Source organism: Ornithorhynchus anatinus, chromosome 12 (genome assembly GCF_004115215.2).
Source record: "Ornithorhynchus anatinus isolate Pmale09 chromosome 12, mOrnAna1.pri.v4, whole genome shotgun sequence".
Taxonomy (NCBI): Eukaryota; Metazoa; Chordata; class Mammalia; order Monotremata; family Ornithorhynchidae; genus Ornithorhynchus; species Ornithorhynchus anatinus.
The window spans coordinates 23,384,877-23,406,695 of record NC_041739.1 but is presented as its reverse complement, the minus strand read 5'-3'; the positions used below and the strand labels follow the sequence as shown (position 1 = coordinate 23,406,695).

General features: G+C 40.8%; 1 protein-coding gene across 2 annotated transcripts in view; it reads right to left on the bottom strand.

The window, feature by feature from the left end:
• NR3C2 (nuclear receptor subfamily 3 group C member 2) overlaps positions 1–21,819 on the bottom strand; it is a 239,309-nt gene that overhangs the window by 47,649 nt on the left and 169,841 nt on the right. For both annotated transcript variants that reach the window (XM_016228278.3, XM_007671779.3), the window contains exon 4: positions 16,646–16,762. In XM_016228278.3, the coding sequence (XP_016083764.2) occupies positions 16,646–16,762 (117 nt within the window). The remainder of the gene's footprint in view (positions 1–16,645; positions 16,763–21,819) is intronic.

Genomic DNA, 21,819 nt, shown 5'->3' with positions numbered 1-21,819 from the left:
GTAACACTTCTGAGTTAACTGCCTCTCCAGCTTCCACAGGCAGGGATTTTCCCAGCTACCGTGGGTGAGAAGAGGTGTTATTCCAGAGATTCCAGAGTTCAGGTGCAGGAGCCGTGTGGCTACTCAGCTTCTGCTGGCCCTGTTTCCTCAGGAGAGGATTTCTTGGGGATGGCAGGCGGGTAAGGCACCGCCACTCTGCAAACCCCGTGCTCAGGTAGAGGACAAGCTCAAAAATAGATCGAATGCAGCTTCCATAAATAAAAACTGGCTCATTGTTCTCCCACTTATAAAGCCTTCAAATTTCCTTTAGTATGTTGGCAGACTTCGTTCAATCCCAAATAGTCTTCCTTTTTTTTTTTAACATTTGTAATTCTTTTCTTCCATACCTATAGAGTTTGGAATATCAATTATGTTGGCCACGGTGTATCATCAATTTTTAAAACTCTAATAGTCATTATGTATGCAGGGACAGAATAACGAGCCTTTTAATTTTTCATTTCCATCTAGGGAACTGTAGATGCAATTCTTAACTATTTGTTTGTTTGTTTGAGACCATCACTTTAGTTGTGAGTTACATTCCTCTTCTCCAAGATCCCTTTGCCAGTAATTGGCATGGTTACCATGTTTTCATTGTTTTTCTTAACTAGATTTTGTGTATTGGCATTTTCTTCTCTGAAACGATTATACTTTAATTCTTTCCTAATATCATGCCTTTCCTTTAAATATGTGTTCATATAATTGCCTGGTAGTGGGTTAGTAATGGCACCTTAAATGCCAATGGGGAGAGGAGGAATGATCGGAAGTGAGCCAAGATAGCCTTCCGATTTAAAACAGTAACAGTGAGCAATCGCTTTTAGAGGGATTTCCTTCAAGTTTGTCCATGTTCTACATTCCTGTGGATTCATGTCATAATGTTAATCATCTTAACGACAGTGCTACATATTGACTCACGTTCAGTTTCTGGGTCACTATGACCTCTAGGCATTGAACGTCTTTTCATGGCTGGCTGGTTAGTCACTGCCTTTCGCCTATTTGTGACGCTTGTGTTTGCCTTCAGAAATGAACTACTCTGCATTTCTCCCTGTTGAAAGTCATTTTACTCATCACCACTTCTCCAAATTGCATGGTCTTTGAAAAACGCTAATCCTAGCATCTGAGCAAGCGTGTCAACTCTGAAGACACAAACTGCCAAAGAGGAGGTGGAGAGTTGGACAGAAGGAGCGTTAACTGAGTTTTTTGTCTCTGTCGGAAGCAAGAAGTTGCTGATGGAATCACGACACTTTCACTCATTAGTTCTTACACCTGCACAGCCCTGGATCTCCTCTGGAGTGGGCAAACCCCCATATCCTCATATACCATGCAGGTAACACTGAACACTCATATAGACATATCCTCAAAACCCTTTGTTTATTTGCAAAAATATCATTGGACCAAAGCCTACAAAAAAGTGAATTCCACTACATCACGGGCTTTATTTTCTGCCACACTCCGATCACATAATCTGCTGCAGCCAGGTCAACCTTCTTGATCTATGCTCCTCTCTCATCTTCTCTCATTTCTGAAGCACCAAACTACTGAGACACAGATAATTGAAATAATGCATTATTCACAATCACACATACCAAATTAGCCATTTCTCTTCGTGAAACAAGCTCCCTTAAATGCTGACTTCAGCTCCCCAATTCTCCTTCAATCTTAGGTAGCTACAAAAATAACTAACATTTTCAACTGTTATACTGAGCACTGTACTAGACATTTGGAGGAACATGCGTAACACAGAAGTAAGAGACCCAATCTGGGCCACCCAGAGCTCACATGCTGGAAGACCCAGCATGGCGCGGTGGAAAGAGCATGGCCTGGGAGTCAGAGACTGGGTTGTTTTCTGGCTCTAACCACTTGCTGTTGTGTGACCTTTGGCAAGTCACTGCACTCTTTAGCCCAGTTCCTCATCTGCTTAAAATGGGAATTCAATACCTGTTCTTCTTCCTCCTTAAACAGAGGGCCTAATATGGAACAGGTACTGTGTCTAACCTGATTATCTTGGATCTAACCCAGTGCTTAGTACCATGCTTGGCACACAGCAAGAATTTAATTAATACCACTATTATTATTTAAAGTGTCTTGTTTTCAAGGTAAGCTAATGTAGATAAGCAACAATAATTTATCCAGGATCTAAACTGATGATGATGATGATAGTATTTGTTAAGCACCTACTATGTGCCAAGCACTGTTCTAAGCACTGGAGTAGATACAAGGTCATCAGGTTGTCCCACGTGGGGCTCACAGTCTTCATCCCCACTTGACAGATGAGGGAATTGAGGCACAGAGAAATGGACTTGCCCACAGTCACACCGCTGACAAGCGGCAGAGTCACAACCTTTGACTCCCAAGCCCGGGCTCTTGCCATTAAGCCACGTTGCTTCTCCAAGCCACACTGCTTCTGAAAATGATGCAATTTTCTTTATACCGGCTGCTCACCAAGCCACTTCTTGAAGTGATCTATGTCTGAGAGTGAATTCTGACGGCAGATACGGTGAAGGGGGGCTTATTTTCCCCTAGAGAAATGAACGAGCTTTAGTAGGACTCTGTGAAAGAACATGCAAAAGCAATCTCTTCTGTTCTTCCTTTGTAATTTCTCACCCCTCCCCACACAACGACCAGTCAGTCCCAGTGCTCTGTGACGGACTGAGATCGACAAACCAGTTTGTGGATTATCCTGAACTTGGTCTACTCCACTTTTCTTCAGTTCTTTACCCTAACCCTGGATTGGGAAAAGTGATGACTTTTTAATTTGCAGAAAATTACGGGTTTATTTGATGAAGAAGTTCTAGCTGCTGGTTAAAATGAAATTTTGAATTATCTGTGGATTTGTTATCCAGGCTATTTCTGTTCCTCATTAGCATTAGAATAAATATCAAAAATACTGAGCATATTATGCTAGCTTTCGAGGAACACACAAAAATAGAAACAGTCATGTTTCCTGCCCTAGTGGGCTTCCAATCTAATGGTGGAGACGGTGGGCATAAATTAATATGTCAAAGTTATATCAACCATTCTTATTGAGCGCTTACTGTGTCCACAGCACTCTACTAAGCGCTTGGGAGAGGACAATATAACTGAATTGGTAGGCATTTTTCTTTACCACAAGGAATTTAGAGTCTAGAGGAAGAGATTAGAGTCTAGAGGAGGACCTTATATCCACTTTTTCATTTACTTTTTACTTCTTGTATTCTTGTATGCTCCCATTTGTCTGTAATTTATTTATTTGTTCTATATGTTTATATCCTCCCCACATTAGACTGTGAATGTCACGCAGGACAAGGGCTGTGTCTGAAAGTCATGGGTTCTAATCCCAGCTCTGCCCGTTGCCTACTGTGTGACCTTGGCAAATTACTTCACTTCTCTGTGCCTCAGCTTTCTCATCTGTAAAATGGGGATTAAGACTGTGAGCCTGATGTGGGAAAGTGACTGTATCCAACCCGATTTGGTTGTGTTCCCCCACAGTGCCTGCCACATAGTAAATGGTTAACAAACACCACAATTATTATCATTATTATTATTATTATTATTATTATTACTGCATTCACCCATTTGCTCTATTACAGTTCCGGGCACATTTTAAGACTCAAATAACTAAAAGAGGAAACAGGTATAAGTAGTTGACAGAAGCATAAGTGCCCATCCCACGAAGGGCAATGACTGCCAGTGCTGTTTTAGCTGACACCCAGATTTATTCATTCCAAAAGCTCCGACAAGACCCGAGCGTTTCAAATCAGGTTTGAAAAGACCCAAAATGATGACATTCTGACCTGCCAGCTCTTGAAGTCTGCCCACTTTTAACCTCCATTCCCCATTCCTTTTTACCCACACTCTCAAAATGGTAAAGTTGTCTCCTATGGACACAATAAATAAATGAACTGAAAGCAGATAAATACATAGGTACTGAAGGCAACTGATGAAGTGGGTGAGACTAGTTTGGGATAATAGAGAATCAAGATGTCCAGATCAAAACTTATTGAAGTAAAAGGAAAATTCACATCCTTTATTGCAGTCTTAGCATAAATTAAGACTGCCCTTTGAAGAACAACTAATCTCTCTCTCCACATATACATACGTAGATGTATATATCTATATATATAGATATATATATGGCATAAAGCTCTAGGTATTGTGATAGCATTCCTACATAAATTACAAATAACAAAAACCCCACTAGATATCTGAAAGCACTGTCAGTCATAAGGATCATTCTCAGTGAAAAAAGGTGAGCTGAAGAAGCTACCTTCTCGGGGCCATACCTCGGAGGGAAGAATTTATTATTATGTTAGGTACATTCACACTAGTTATGTAGACAAATAATCATATCAACGATGTAGTTTGAATGATGGTATATCTTCTTTGGACTGAATCAAAGGACTGAGAAAATAAAACTAACGGCAATAGGCCAAAGGCATATTTTAATTGTATTCTGCATATTTTAAAGCAAGCCCACTTGAGGAGGTCAGTTTCTTAGCATCTTCCAGGGACTCAGGCAGACACTTACCTGTTAGGAGTTGTGCAGTCTAGAAGACTGCTTCAGGGCAGCAGTGTTCAAATTGTAAAGAAAGCAAAATTGACCAATCACTCTGCTGATCAAAGAGGCTAAACATTCCAGGAGAGAGTTTATAATTTACTTTCCAAAAAGACTACTATAATCAAACTTTAATGACAATTATGTACAAAAGTAAGATTTAAATCAGTGCCATTTCAAGCTACAACTTGGAATGAAGGAAGCGGCTGTAGCTGGACAGGGTAAGCCACTGATAAAAAAAAAAAGATCCAGGACTCCCACAGATTTAAATTTCATGTGGCAGAATAGAGCACTTTCATGCCAAGACCCCCACTTGGTACCTTGAACACTCCAATATCTGCCCCCTTGAATGTGTTCGGCTTTTCGGGAAAATTCCCCTATGAGAAATTAATCCAACTTGGAAATCAAGTACAACGTTGTAAGTCCAAGAAACTTCTAGATCCAAAGAATCACTAATTAGTAGTGGAAAAAATGAGAGCTTGCATAACAATTTAAAAAAACACATATAATGCTGTTCCAAAAGTAATTTTTTCCTCTCCAATGTTTCAGTCTTTTCAATCTACAAAGAGCTGCCTTCTTCCACACCACTAAAAGTTTGATCTGTCTTATGTGAGAAACATTAACAAGTAAGACTTTAAAAGAATATCTTCTAACTGCTCCATTTTTCAGCCAATCATAAAGTAGTTCCATTTTCTTTTTCTGGTAAGTGTATGATTTAATATCTGATTCCAAGGTCTCTCCAAGCTTCAAGGAAATTAGTTAAAAATATGTTTGCAAAACTGCCAGTACTAAAATTAGAAGACCTAAAATGAATGTTTGCATATTCATCCTTTACTCTCCAAGAAAGTTACCTGCCAGTCAAATTTCTTAGTAGCTAACTCTGGTGAATGTTAATGATTGCTTTGTTACATATCAGCAGGAGGCAAGATCTCTCCATGTGGAATGTTGCTGTCTGTTCCCTAGTGCATTTGAACCCTCTTAAGAAAGAGTAACAAATATACATGAGGTGTCTGAGATGAAGGAACAAGTTTTCTGTTGGCATTTGGATACAATTAAATGTCATTTTGAATCAAGACTGCAGTCCAAACCTGTTCAAAAGTGACCCCCGTTGTTAATCAGTTGGCAATATGTTACTTTAATCAATTTTGGGAGCAAAATAAATGTTGCCTAGATCATATTTAAATCGCTTCCCTTGAAAAATGTAAAATCGTTAAACATATAAATCTGGGGGGTGAGATTTCCAGCCTTAAATTCTAATGGCTAACTAAACAAAATAAGGATGAACAACTGGCCAAACACCCCAGCTGCAAAGAGAGTAGAAAGATCTGGAGCACTGAAAAGGCTCGGTTACACTGGAAACATTGACAAAGATACAGAGACTCTAGAATCATTGAGAACATTCAAGAGGCAGACTCGCTTCGGCACAACTTTTTACTAATTGGGGCACTTTTCAAATTTTTTGAGCTACAATCACTCCATTGTGAACACAGGGAAAAAACGGTAAAATTTGCCACATTCTTCTGTCACCAGTACAAAAGAATGACAGTGTTAACGAGTTAACAGGTGATGCTTATCACAAAATAAGCCAGAGGAAAGGAAGAAAAACCAAATGCTGGTGTTTAATATTTTTGCCATACTTTAAATATACAGAACTAACTTTGTCTTTAACTAGTATTTCTCAAAATGAAACTAAGAATTATTAGTGTTCAATCATGCATTACATTCCAAGCGCTTAGTACTGTGCTCTGCACATAGTAAGCGCTCAATAAATACTATTGAATGAATGAATGACTATTAACTGTTCCAGGTTACAGTTCTTCCTGGCTATTCCAGGCTAGAGTTCTTCCTGCATGTAAATAGAGATAGTTTAACAGTGAAGTAAAAATAAACAAAGATAAATACGCAAGCACGTAATACAGTGCCTGCACTTAACAAATACCATTAAAAAAACAGAAGTAAGAGTCGTAGCGGTGTTTATTGAGCGGTTCTAGTGTTTACTTGCCTAATCAATGATTACTACAACATTTATTAAGTGCTTACTATGTGCTAAGGGCTGGAGTAGGCACAAGGTTACGATATTCCTTCAATCCTATTTATTGAGCGCTTACTGTGTGCAGAGCACTGTACTAAGAGCTCCACAGTCTCCGTCCCGCACTGAGCTCACAATCTATCTTAACCCTACTTTACAAATGAGGAAACGAAGGTCCAGAAGGGAGGAGTATCCAGAGTCACAAAGAATGGTCATATAGAACACCAGTGCCAGAGCTGGGACTGCAACCTGGGTCTCCTGACTCCCTTGCTCTTTCCACTAGGCCACATCGTTACAGAGGGACAATCTGTTGCCGTGCACTGTGTTAGAGCCTGGGAAGCACTGAATAATCACGGGACACATTTCCGGTCCATAAGGAACTTACATCCTTACCAGGGAAGGCAAACATAAAAACATTTACAACTAGAGAAATGAAAAATAAACAAAGCGGTCATTTAGTCATGAGTGCTAAGGAGGTTTGTGAATAAAGTCTGTAAGTTTATAGAGAGGGATCAGGGTACTGGGAAATGAATCGGGAAAACCTTGTGGCGTAGGTGGGATTTGGGGAAAAATTTAACCGGGAAGGCCATGGCCTGTCGATATGATGGGGAAGCCCGTCAATGGGCAGGGATTGTCTCTATCTGTTGCCGAATTGTACATTCCAAGTGCTTAGTGCAGTGCTCTGCACATAGTAAGCGCTCAATAAATACTACTGAATGAATAAATGAAATAAGTTCCAAGCTGAGAGGAAAACATGAGCCAGGGGATGGAGGTGGGAAAGTCAAGAGCAAGGAACCACTGAAGAGGTTAGCTTGGGAGAAATGAAGATGGTGAGCTGGGGCATAGTGCAAGGAGAGATCAAAGAGGTAATAATAATAACAATAACTGTGGTATATGTTAAGTGCTTACTATTGCCAGGGATTATACTAAGGGCTGGGGTGGGTATAAGCAAAACGGGTTGTACACAGTCCCTGTCCCATGTGGGGCTCACAGTCTCAATCCCCATTTTACAGAGGAGGTAACTGAGCACAGAGAAGTGAAGTGACTTGCCCAAGGTCACACAGCAGACAAGTGGTGGAGCCAGGATTAGAACCCATGACCCTCTGACTTCCAGGACTGGCTCTAGCCACTACATGCCAGGCTGCTTCTCAAGTTGGGGCCAGATGATGGAGAGCCTGGATCTTAATGGGAGGAATTTTATTTGACGCAAAGAGGCGAAGGGAGCCAGTGGAGGGTTCTGACAGGAGAGAAGAGATTTGGGTTGAGTCACGCTTCAGGAAGAAAAGAGGAGAGAGGAGGATTATTCTTGGTCATGCTGTCCATTTATCTTCTTCAAAGGTCCCAGCTAACCTGAGTTAAATTAAATTTTCATCCATTACTTCGGTGCTTAGATCAAGAAAGAACTAAAAGGATCCAAGAGCAAATCTTTGACAGATGAAAGGTCACCGCTGTGTAAAGCCCTGCTGACAGGTATGTGAGGTAAAGGTGATCTACGGAACATTTCTGTTTTCTGTGAAGTCCTGCATTATAGTAAAACCAAAATGAGGCCAAGAAAAGCATCACTAATTGCACGGTCTCTATTTTGTACCAAGCCAAATTGGAAAAATAAGACTTGGTAACCTGCAAATGCTCCTGGAGCAGTCAGTGCAGAGCAAGCGAAAATTCCTTGAGTTGCATCAGTTTGCTTCTGAAGGTGTGCTTTTTATTTACAGTCTTTAACTAGACCAATCGGGTGCCCTGTTGTGTCATTTTTACCTCCCACTCCCCAAAAAACACAAAACAGAATATAAGCACTCTCCATAATTAAACTCCCCACTCACTTTGAAGAAAAATTACCGATTGAAAAGGTTTCATTAAAAACTTCGGATTCCTTTACTCTTTCGGTTAAGTACTCAACCTTAACCATTCACGTGAAATTGAATATTTTTAATGGCAATACTGAGAGTGATTATATGCCAATAAAATCCTTGGGTGCTGTCTGCCCAATATTCTTGACTTTCTTGACTATTCTTCCCTTAGTTTCCTAATTCTAGTTCAGCTGCATATTGTTATTTTTACTTATTAATATTTAAGGACTTCAGTGGGACCTATGCAGAAAAATAATAGAGATTTACTTGGCTCTTGTTCTCCAGCAGTTATTGTTTTATATCACTTCTCACACTGGCACAAACGTGTACTTTTGCACACATGTACACACATGAAAAAGGCAGGTGGGAAGGAACAGTCAGACACTACCCAGAGAAAACACATGCTACTCAACTTCTCTTTAAATTAATAAGGAGAGCTCCACCACCTTTCAATTCCCTGCCTAGGAGTGTCATGAGCTTCTGCAAGTGTTTGGTAGATCTGGGACAGTGAGATGAAAGAGAATGAGGTGCAAAGGGAAGAGGTGAAGGAGATGACAATGAGAGAGAGAATATTTACAGAGATTACAGAACGTTGAAAAAACAAAAACCAAAAGACTGAAAGGGGGGATTGAATAAGTGATTCAGCTGGAAGAAGAGGAGAGACAAACTGGAAACTAGTAAGTTATTTTTTAAAGACGAATCCGAGAACACTTTCAATGCAGGGCTCTTCTGTGAAGAATGTAAGTTTCTTGGCAGGAAATGTGTCGGAATTTTCCAAAGTGTCCAGTACTGAGGACACTAATGGAGCACTTGATAAATGCTACCAGTACTACCAATACTAATCCCGGCTCTGCCACGTGACCGCTGTGTGACCTTGCACAAGTCACTTAACTTCTCCGTGCCTCAGTCACCCCACCTGTCAAATGGGGATTAAGACGGTGAGGCCAAGTGGGAGAGGGACCGTGCCCAACTTGACCACCTTGCGTCTACGTCGGCGCTTAGCAACATAGTAAGCGTTGAAGGAATTCCACGATTATTATTATTGTTATTGCTACCTCGCCACCATTACAGGGCTCAACAAACACAAGTGAGCCCCATGTGGTACAGGAACACTGTCGGCCATGATTGCCTTGTATCTTCCCCAGGCCTTAGAACAGTGTTTGGCGCTCAGCAAAAACTTAACAGATACCAGAATGATTTTGGAAAGAGTCCGGGCTTGGGGCTCAGAGGTCATGGGTTCTAATCCCGGCTCTGCCGCTTGTCAGCTGTGTGACCTTGGGCAAGTCACTTGACTTCTCTGTGCTTCAGTCACCTCATCTGTAAAATGGGGATGAAGACTGTGAGCCCTACGTGGGACATCCCGGTTACCTTGTATCTACCCCAGCGCTTAGAATAGTGCTTGGCTCATAGTAAGCGCTTAACAAATACCAACATTATTATTATTAATATTACGATTACTCCTGGACCTAGTGAAAGAGCAGGCTTGAGGGCTGCCCCCATAATCCTATGTGCAATTAGGAAGATCCAGCAGCAGAGGGCAGAGAAGTATTAAGGGAAAACATCACGCTAAAACAAAGAAACAAACAGATAAGCAGAGATCAGAGAGAGGATTTTGTCTGACTGGTCAAATAGGTCAGCTCTTTACTGAACCCTGCTAATATGCTTAAGGAAATAACTGAGAAGAGCTATATAAACACAGACAGTAAAACTCACCATTTCTACGTTCCACAAACAGATATTTTCAATCTACTGGCCAAGAAAGAAGAAGAGCGAGGAGATGGGACAGTAAAAAGGAAGATGGGGAAAGGGTAGAAGGAATAAGTAATAATAATGATGGCATTTGTTCTTCTATGTGCCAAGCACTGTTCTAAGCGCTGGGGTAGATACAAGGTAATCAGGTTGTCCCACACGGGGTTCACAGTCTTAATCCTCATTTTACTGATGAGGTCACTGAGGCACAGAGAAGTTAAGTGGCTTGCCCAAGGCCACACAGCAGACAAGTGGGAAAGGCGTGATTCGAACCCATGTCCTCTGACTCCCACGCTCTATCCACTAAGCCACGATAAGTACAGGAGAGAAAGGAGAGAAGGAGATGAGCTAGGGACCAAGAGCAGAAGAAATGCATCTCCTCTCTCACCGCCACTCTTCTTCGCCATCGATCAATCAACCAAATCTACTGAGGCTACTGTGTACTGAGCACTGTGCTAAGCATTTAGAGAGAACAACACCCGGTCGTTGGTAGATATGATCCCCGCCCACAGTTTAGAAAGGGAAGCAGACATGAAATAAACCGCAGCTAAGGGAAATGGCCAAGGGTAAGGATAAGTACCTAAGCGCTGTGGGGCTGGGGCACCAGAGTGCTTAAGGGAAACAGAGTCAGCGGTGACACAGAAGGGAGGGTGAATGGCGTAGTGAAGGCCTCGACCGTCCTTAATAGGACGGTCCTTTCAGTCTTGGCTATTCTCCAGGGGCAGGGAGACTAGGGATGAGGGATTAGGGATGAGAGATCTGGCAGCAACACCGCTTCCCTCATCACGGCCGACACAGCTGACGGATTCTTTCCTGCCACCCAAGCCAAAAGCGGCACTTACTCAATGTGTTTATGATCTGGTCTTGTCACTCGGTGCTCGGTATTGCCCGTACATTCGGGGAATTCATCTAGGAGTTGAGCACGGCATCACTGATAGGCCTAGGCAGCGTGGCTCAGTGGAAAGAGCACGGGCTTGGGAGTCAGAGGTCATGGGTTCGAATCCCAGCTCTGCCACTTATCAGCTGTGTGACTTTGGGCAAGTCACTTAACTTCTCTGGGCCTCAGTTACCTCATCTGTAAAATGGGGATGAAGACCGTGAGCCTCATGTGGGACAACCTGATGACCCTGTATCTACCCCAGCACTTAGAACAGTGCTCTGCACATAGTAACGCTTAACAAATACCAACATCATTATTATTATTATTATAGCGGTAAAGAAAGGCTGACGCTTCAATTGTTTTCATTAGAATTTTGTGGGCATGAGCCTGCCATGCTTGCAGAGGACACTGATTTGATTTTTTACATCATCGTCTACCCTTGCCTCCCTGGACGGTGTGTTGCTAAAGAGCAGAATTCAGCGACAGCCTTAAGCTCTGGATTGCCAATGGAAATCCTTGGTTATATTTAGGTTAGAATTCTTGGTTATGATTAGCCTGGAGCTGGCTGATATACAAACCCATTCTTCTTCTGAGTAAATGTCAACCCATTATGCTTTGCTGGTTCTGAGAAACAGTTTATAATAACTAGCATGTAGTACTAATAGCATTTATTAAGCATTTACTGTGTGCAGAGCACTTTACTAAGCACTGGGAACACATAAACAATTTTGAATTAGATATGGACCCTGTCCCTTAGAAGGCTCGCAATCTAAATCTAAATCATGACTTCTTGAGAGGGTCCTTTGCACTCTCTCAAGTGCTTAGTACAGTGCTCTGAACCCAATAAGTGCTCAATAAATACGCTTGATTCCAGTGCCCCATTATCAGTGTATACAACCCGAGACGAAGCTCTCCACCTGTTGAGTTGAAAGGGTTTGATGGAGGTTCAAAGTCATGTTCTGATATCGGCCTCCAGGTTAATAATAAAAATAACCTGTTAATAACCTATTTGTTAAGTGCTTACTATGTGCCGAGCACTGTTCTAAGCACTGGGGGAGATACAAGGTAATCAGGTTGTCCCATGTGGGGCTCACAGTCTTAATTCCCATTTTACAGATGAGGGAACTGAGGCATAGAGAAGTTAAGGTCACAGAGCAGACAAGTGGTAGAGCTGGGATTAGAACCCATGTCCTCTGACTCCCAAGCCCGGGCTCTTTCCATTAAGCCACACTGCTTCTCATACAACAGAATTGCTAAATTGGCAGGCACACTCCCTGCCCACACAGAGCTTTTAGTCTAGAGTGAGAGAAATTAAATTAGACTAATAAAGTAGACTAATTTTAGAAGATAAACTGACTATAACAATCTTTTGACAAAATCTCCTTCAGAATGATCTTTTGACCACAGTCTTATTCCAAGCCACACTGAATAGTAATGATTATAACTGAAGTCCTCAAATGTTAGGTCTACTTCTTTCCTAAAAATGTAAATCTTTCACTTCTGAAATTTTTGATGTAAATCAAATCGAGGAACATGTTCAAAAACAAGTATATTAGCATTTTAGCATTTTTGAGAACTGACCTTATATTAGAATACTGAATAAGAGACTAAGAGCACCTTGAGGACAGAGAACATGTTTACCAACTCTTCTGTTTTGTGCTCTCAAGTGCTTAATACAGTGCTCTGCACACAATAAACACTCAATGCATACCACTGATTGGTTCACTGACCGACGGACATGTTGGCTTTTCATTCTGGGGGGAAATCCATTCTTCTGTACCTTTCTAAAGTTGTGTTATCTTGTTTACTACTTCTGCTAACGGTAGGCTATGACTGGTAGAGAGGAAAAAGGAATCCAAGGAATGGCATCTATTTATGTTGATCACTACCTTTGAGCCTTTCCAACTCCCAAAGACAAATCAGGAACATGAGTGGCTTTTCTCAGAAAATATTAACAAATTAAGTGTGCTTTCTTATTGACTTTTAGTTATTATATGCCTCCATTTTCTTTCCCAATAAAAATCGATCAAATTGCTCACATTAAGCAGATTAATCTCACTGCTTGCAATTTGTGCCCTAGGAGCCAAAATTATCACTAAAAGGAGAATTTTTATCAGAGGACTATAAGTTGGTTGGAAAATACAAACGGAAAAGAAATATGATCTGACCACCTGCTACGAGTGATGATTAAACTCTTCCTCAACCCCACAAAAAAAAAAAAACACCCAACAAACTCTACAATGATCATCAAAATATTCCTGAGTAGGTTATTCAATAGAACCTACAAAACTTTGGCCTAGGTCAAAAAAAGGTTTACTTCAAATGTGACTTGTTACTTGCTCTATTTTCTTCTGTGTTTTAACAATAGCAAGATTTAAATTTAAGTAAAACCTTCACCAAAACCACAGAACCTAACCCACATTTAGAAACCAACTTGAAATTATGAGAATTTCTACCATCCACAGAGCCAAACCTCACTTGCAGTTAATTGTAGACACAAATCAAAATCATCCTATACTCCAGAACTACTGTCATTACATTCTGGGAAAAAAAAAATTAAAATGTAATTTAAGCACTAGTCAGGCCTTATGTTGTGCATGCACTTGCATGTGATCACAGCATTTATCTTTTAAAGATAAAATTGAATTGTCAGACAATATGACTTTTAAAAACAATTTGGAATTTTAGAGGGTGAACATTAGGTTTATCATTGTGCCAAATAAATCCCAAATTATAAATAATTTATATCAGGAATTGAAATTTAAGAGCCCGGGGAATGAATCTGCCAAGCTTAGAAGCTCTAAAAGGGCTGAAGCAGCAACCGGGCATCGGGAAGGCGTGGTGACGGCTATATCCTGGAGCTGCAACTGTGATTAAAAAGCCCAGGATATATACACGTCTACTCAATTACGTATTTTAGCGAGAGGCTCCTGATACATCTGGGCAACTACCTGTTGTATCCTCCTTCTCCCTCCTGTTGCCACTATTTCTAGATATTTCAAAACTGACCGCCCCTCTCATCCAGCTCTCAGTACAGTGCCTGGTACAAATCCCGCCTCTGCCACTTGTCAGCTGTGTGACTGTGGGCAAGTCATCTAACTTCTCTGTGCCTCAGTTACCTCATCTGTAAAATGGGGATTAACTGTGAGCCTCACTTGGGACAACCTGATTATCCTGTATCTACCCCAGCGCTTAGAACAGTGCTCTGCACATAGTAAGCACTTAATAAATACCATCATTATTATAGTAAAGGCTTCACAAATACCATAATTATTATTATTTAGATTGAAAGTCTCTAGGGATGGTGCCTTCTGCTTCTGGGGTTCTCTCCCAGGTGCTTAGTACAGTGTTCCGTAGACAGTAGGTGTATGATAAATTCCACTGGTAATGGTGATGGGGATGGCTGATCCCGGAAATGGAGTCAAGCCTTTCATCAAGTTCCAGGTGCATTAAAGTTCAGAGGTGCATGCAACCAAAGGAGAGAGAAGACGCTGAATTCTTTCAGCTCTGCGCTGGTTCAAAGATTTATACTGGCACGTCCCATGATTCAACTGCAATAAACAGGTTATTCGAAAACCATGGAGGTATCATGAATGGATATATTGTGGAGTAACCCACAGATATGTACGTCATAAACCGGAATCTATTCCAAAACCCCCGGTAAAATCACATATAAACCTTTTATAAAAAGTATTTTGCAAGATTGAACAGCACTAAACAACTATTTAATCTCTAGTCAAGAAATTCAAAGCAAAACATGATAGCTAACAAGGAGTTGCAATATGATTTTTAACCTCTGCATGAGGCACCAGAAGTAGAAACCTACTCAGCAGGCATAGTAGTGGCTTTGGACTTTGGTGAAAAAAATGCACCCAAATTAGGATGGAAAAATAGGACTTATACTAGGCTAAGTCCTGAATATCTCTGCAAACCTCTGAACTCTTCTATCGAGGTCTTCAATCATTTTTAAAAGCTCATCTGCTTTGTTGCTAATTGATGCAAGACACTTTAATCCATGAATCTTAGGTTGTGGTGAGACTAAGACTCTCACCTTGGTGGCAACCATGAAATCTCCTCCTCTGCTCCGGGGGAATATTTTTTGTTTGTCTTTTTCATCCTCAAGTAACACAGAACTGGCGGGAGGTAGGTTTTAGCTAAATAAATCAGCACCTTCTTCTGGGACATGATTCACTGCTTCTTTAAGGTGGAGCAGAGAACCCCTCTTTCAGTATGTATATTTGGGATGGGTGTGTGGATAAAGTAGAGTGGGGTGGGAATTGACTTCCCTGCATTGATTGGACAGAACAATGGATGGGGTTCATTGATGCTGGGATATATAAGCAAATAGTGCATAACACCTCTCAGGATTTTACTGGGAATCAGAAGTACCTGGGTTCTAATCCCAGCTCCACCACTTGTCAGCTGTGAGACCTTGGGCAAGTCACTTCTCTTCCTCTGTGTCTCAGTTCCCTCATCCGTAAAACGGGGATTGATACTGTGAGCCCAATGTGTGATATGGACTGTGTCCACCCTGATCAGCTTGTATCTACCCCAGCGCTTAAGTACAGTGCCTAAAACGAGCATACTGATAAAAGTTGCTAATCAACTTCCCGCTTGTTTCCCCAAGTCGAGAGAGAATAGTCTTCTGTACCTCTGCCAAATTCTCTTCTCCACCTAGGTGAAAGGGAATATGAACCATTCATCCATAGGAGGCCTTCACCTGACTATCGGACAGCCATCTGACTTCTTGTGTGGCCTAGTGGATAAAGTACGGACTTGGGAGTCAGATAGACCTCAATTCTAATCCTGCCACTGCAAATGTCTACTGTGTGACCTTGGGCAAGTCATTTGACTTCTCTAGGCATCAGTTACCTCATCTGTAAAATGGGGGTTAAGACTGTGAGCCCCATGTGGGACATGGATTTTGTCCAACTCGTGTTTGACACATAGTATTTAACAAATACTATAATTATTACTGTTATTGTTGTTTACCTTCTGCGAAGATAAACAGAGCCAAAAGCAACCCTAGAGAATGATGAACTAACATGGTCCCTGGCTCCTCTTCCTTCCATCCTGCCCCTCTGCCAGACCTGCTTTGGTTCCTAGGCACCCGAACTCTACCAGACGCCGAAGCCATTCTCAGAAGCGAGTGAAAGAGCTGCAGACTACAGAAAGGAAAACAACATCTCCTGCCTCTCTCCCCGCTGGTGTGTCTGATGGCGTTTATAAAAAGAGTGCTTCTGCCTCACCAGAAGAGTATCAGACATACTACTTTGTTTTCCAAAAGACTCTTAAAGAAAAGTTTCTCTCAATTTTGTAAATAGAGTCTTTAGAGCCCTCAAGACTTTTTTTGAGCTATAGAGAAAACCTACTGCTGTCACACACCATCACATTTAAGCCGCAATACAATTCTGTCAGAAATCTTCCAGAAAGAAAGAAATCTCCTTAGCTTTTGGTGTCCCTTTCTCTATATTAGTTTCACTTTAAACCTATGGGATGATCAATGATGAATAATACATGGAAATGATTTTATTAAAACAAAAATGAAGATGGTTATGAAAAATACTTACCTCCTAAATTCATTCCAGCTTGTAGGCATTTCTGTAATCTGCAGGCTGGACAATTCTTCCTTCGAATCTTATCAATAATACAATCATTTCTTCCAGCACATAGATAATTGTGTTGCCCTGAATGAAGCAAAATAAAAAGCAAATTCAGAATTTCCCAGTTGCTCTACTTTTTAGAAGAAATAATTTCCATTTTAAATCAGACCATGGAGCAGGAATCCTGTTCTTTCTTTGTCTTCTTCTTGGGGTAAGAAAGGTAAGGGCTTCTTTGTTCAAAACCCTTTCTGCTCTTACACAAGTTGTCAGGGCCTCCTTGTTGCATAGCAACTTCCTCAAACTCACAGCATCCCTAAAAATTCTCTGAGTAAATTATCCAAAAGTTTAATAGAACACATTTAGCACACAATTTAGCAAAATTCACAATTCTCCACAAGAGAATTAGACAAAGTTCTACTTATACCTCAGGAGAGTACTGCATCAACATTGATTTTTTTCCAGGATGTTTACTATATGACAAGTCATTTCTGATGCTGCGAAACAACACCAACTGTAAAAGTGCCCCCACAGCAGTTTTGTTCTAAAATTGTGTACCTGTTAAGTCAATACCTTTCATTACTAATTTCAAAAATGGATGAGTTTAGTAGAAGTGTGTTAACATGTGTTTACTTAGGGTAATTCAGCATGACACATTTGTACATATGGCAGAATTTATTCACTCTTCTGAACATTGTGAAAATAAATGCATAATGTGAGAAGCAATATGGCCTAGCAGAAAGAGCATGGGTCTGGTAGTCAGAGGACCTGGATTCTAATCCCAGCTCTGCTACTTGCCTGTTGCGTGGCTTTGGGCAAGTCACTTAACATCTCTGGGTCTCAGTTACCTCATCTATATAATGGGGATTAAGACTCTGAGCCGTATGTGGGAAAAAAATGGGTCCACCTGATTATCTTCTATCTACATAGTACAGTGCCTGACACACAGTGCTTAACATACTATTAAAAAAAAATAGAACACATTTACACTGTCTGAATACAAATGAAAACAGGTCACAAACACCACACAAATACTTACATGTAAATAACTACTGAAGAGTAAAATTGAGTGAAAATTTCAAAATTATCCCTTTGTAGAGTTTTTTATTTATGAAAGTGTTACCCAATTAGTCTTTCATTAGTACACCTAGAGTTTTATTAATACGTTCTTAGAGTACAAACCTTCTGCTCACTACAGAAGAGCAATGTAGTTTAGTTACCTCGAAAGCAATTCTAAAAATACATCAATGCACAATAGGTTGTTTTGCTTTTAATTCTCAAGATGTAGGTTATAATCAGAAAGTATATAGATGTAGAATGCCCAGAAAATCAGCTATCTTAAATACTAATGAACCTCTAAAATATACAACAATTACCTACTAAACTATCTCTTCTCAGAGGAAGGCAAATATTCAGTAATAATATGTTTAGTGTTTAATTTAATTAAGATAATTGCATCAAGGGCATATTCACAGAAAACTATGGTATTTTTAAGCAATAACAATAATAATGCAGTGACAATAATCAACAAAGCACTTCCCAGGAATACCCTTACCTGCTAGCATTTGTTCGGCCTTTTATACCTCACATAATGAATCTCAAAAACCCATATCACTTGCTCGCTACTGGAGTTAAACCTCTCTGAATAAAAGATGATGGTGATGATGGTATTTGTTAAGCTCCTACTACGCGCCAGGCACTATTCTAAATGCTGGGGTAGGTACAAGTTGATAGGTCGGACACAGTCCCTTTCCTACATGGGGCTCACACTCTTAGTTAACCCCCATTTTAGAGATGAGGGAACTGAGGTCTAGAGAAGTGAAGTGACTTGGGTAAGGTCACACAGCAGACAAGGGCAGAGGTGACATTAGAGCCCAGGTCCATACTTATCCACTGTGCCGCACTGCTTCTGGCAACTCATTACTTTTACACAATAACTCTTGGGAAATAAGAATAAATAATTACATATTTTACTAGCAAGGAGGAAGAGTAATAGGCATTGGGAAAAATCTACTGAACTTGTGTAGAATTTTTTCCAAATATCGGCCAGAACGATTATACCCTATTTGGCCTACACTAACACCTCCAAGTTAAGTGAAGGCATGAGCCTTCCCTAGACTGCAAACTCCTTGTGGTCAAGGAATGGTTATACCAATTCTGTTGCATTGTAATCTCCCAAGTGCTCAGTATAGTGCTTTGCAAACATTAAGCACTCAAGAAATACCACTGATTGATTCATAGTCTAGTGAGCCTCAAATTCATCAGAAGATACTGTTGACTAAAATGTACTGAAGCATCTGCTGTGTACGTGGTACTGTAACAAACTCCATTAGAAAAGGCGTTCTCTTAAAATGACTACCACCTCATGCTCTATACAGCTATTTTCTTCACATGCCTAGGTTTACTATAAGTAATAAAATGATATTTGAAGTAGTTATCTTTGCCAGAAAATTCAGATTATTTACCTTCCAAAGTTCTGAAAACCCCTTGATATATTTTTAAAGAAACTACTAATGCCTATGGAGGTAGATTTAAAATATTTTCTAAGAAGGCTAGTCCTGGGCTAAACAGGCTTCTTACTTCCCTCTTATGCTAGGAGGAGGGAGGTAAGAAGATTAGTTATTTTCCTCCTACATTATGTAAAAATGTGTTGGTACTATTCCAAGGATGCCAGATTTTAGTTTTGAGAGTAAGGGACACAGGTGATGCTGAAACTGGAATATACTTTTATGAGATGGCTGGGAACACAGCAAAATGTGACTGTATTGTGTGCTAACCTATGTGCCAAGCACTGGGGTAAAGCAATCAATCAATGGGGTATTTATTGAGCACTTATTGTGGGCAGAGCACTATACTAGTTGCTACACAGAAGACAATCAGATCTGTTCTTCCTGGGGTTCCCCATCCAAGTGGAAGGAAGGGCAGATATTTACCTCATCTGTAAAATGGGGAATTAGATTGTGAGCCTCACGAGGGACAACCTGTATCTACCCCAGCGCTTAGAACAGGGCTCTGCACATAGTAAGCGCTTAACAAATACCAACATTATTATTATCCCCATTTTACAGATGAGGAAAATTGGGCCCAAGAGTTTCAGTTACCTTATCAATGGCCACAGAGCAGTTCTGTTGCAGAACTGAATATAGAACCTGGGTCTCTTGACTCCTAGACTCTGTCAACTAGGCCAGGCTGGAAATAATCTTTTCTACTTTAGACAAGGACACAACTTTTATTTTATTCTTCCGGTAGCTTAATACAGTGCTCTTTATATAACAAGTGTTCAATTAATGTGTAGGGCAGGGTGGGTAAGACAGCTATGAATTTCTTCCCCTTCTCCTGCGCTCAGTTTGGGGACTTCTGGCTGCCACTGGGGTCTACCTTTAAAATTTTCTAGCTATGCAGGGCACTGCATGATCTCTGAAGTCTTAAAAAATGAGCATTAGAAAAAGGCTTACTGTGTGCAAAGCACTGTTCATGAAAGCAACTCATGTAACAACAAAAAGACTTCTTCACTTGAAGAGAGACACAAAAAAAAATAATGGCACTCGCTAAGTGCTTACAACATACCAGGCATTGTACTAAGAACCAGGGTAGATAAAAGATAATCCGGTTGAATACAGTCCCTGTCACATATGAGGTTCACAACCTAGGTTGGAGACAGGAGGATTTAATTCCCATTTTACAGATGAGGCAACAGGCACCAATAAGTTATGTGACTTGTCCTAGATCATGAAGCAAGTGGTAGAGTTAGGAATAAAACCCAGGTCCTCTAGAAGGTGAGTTGTCCTAGGTCACGAAGCAAGTGGCATAGCTGCGATTAGAACCCAGGTCCCCTGACTCCCAGGCCCATACTCCTTCCACTAAGCAACAGTGCTTCCCTTTGGCCGAGATGCCAAAACAGCCTTGCAGATCTCCGCCCAAGGAGAAGGGAATTGTTCTGAATGGTCCTAAAAGGAAGAGGGAGTCTTTGGGAGGGGCTGAACTCCTCAGAACAGAGGCCCCCTTGCTGAACCCGGGAGGCCCAGGAACCATAAACGGAACCTCAGAGGCCTGGTTTGGCCCAAGACATTAAAGGAATGAAGGTTTCATGATATTGAGGGATATGTTCCTGGAAAATGTGGCTGTATCTCGAGTGGCCGCATTGTGGGATATGTCTGCCCATAGACTTACTACTTCAGAACCTTAGAAAACTGTACATAAAAAGAAAGAGAACTGGTCTTGACATGAATGTCATGCCAGTTGGAAGATAAGCCCAGTGGGGGCAAGGCCACTTCTCATGCAGCTGTTGTACCTTTCCAAGTACTTATTACAGTGCACTGCATCCAGGGGGTGTTCAATAAATACCAATAACACTATTATTTACTATGGGTGAAAAAAGGTACAATGGTTGGCACACTGTAGTACCATTTATCAGTAGCAGTGATTATGAGGATTGGCAGACACACACAACTTTACAGTTTCACTGCAGGGTAATGGGTTCAGTTCACAGAGGCAGGCTACCTTTCCAAAATATAGTACAACTGTAACAGCTGCCTTGACAGTTGGCTTTAATAAGGTGAGCTACGGGCTGTTTCACAAAAATCTGTGATTTTTCTCACCTCCTTAGCTTGTTTCATAATCTTAAAGAGAAACACAACACCTTTCGCTTCACCACCTTTTCAAAGAAATGAAAGTTCCATTAGCTATTTCACTACAGAACTGAAATACAGATAATCCAAAGAAGTCTGTTTGAAGTCAACAGGAATCTGCACAAAGCAGATGGGATGAGTGCTGTGCCCACGGACACGGTTTTGAATTAATATTTTTAATTATGATCTCATAATGGTTTAAAAGAAACGACATACCACATTTTTCACTTTACCTTCGCAAAAAATGAACTATCAATTTGGGAGTCCGTTATTATTACGTCGTTTTAGAAAGAGAGGATACAGAGCAGACTCTGAACTGAAACCTGGGCACAGACACACATTATTAAATGATTGACTGAAAAACCAAGGAAAAATCCAGATCAAGAAAGTAGCACTTCCCCTGGAAGGCTTCAGACAGGAACTGATGTCAAGCTCTTTACAAAGTTAAAAATTTAAGAGTTGTGAAGCATTCAAACTGCTACATGAATGTGAGTCTTGGTCCTGACAGAGAAGCAG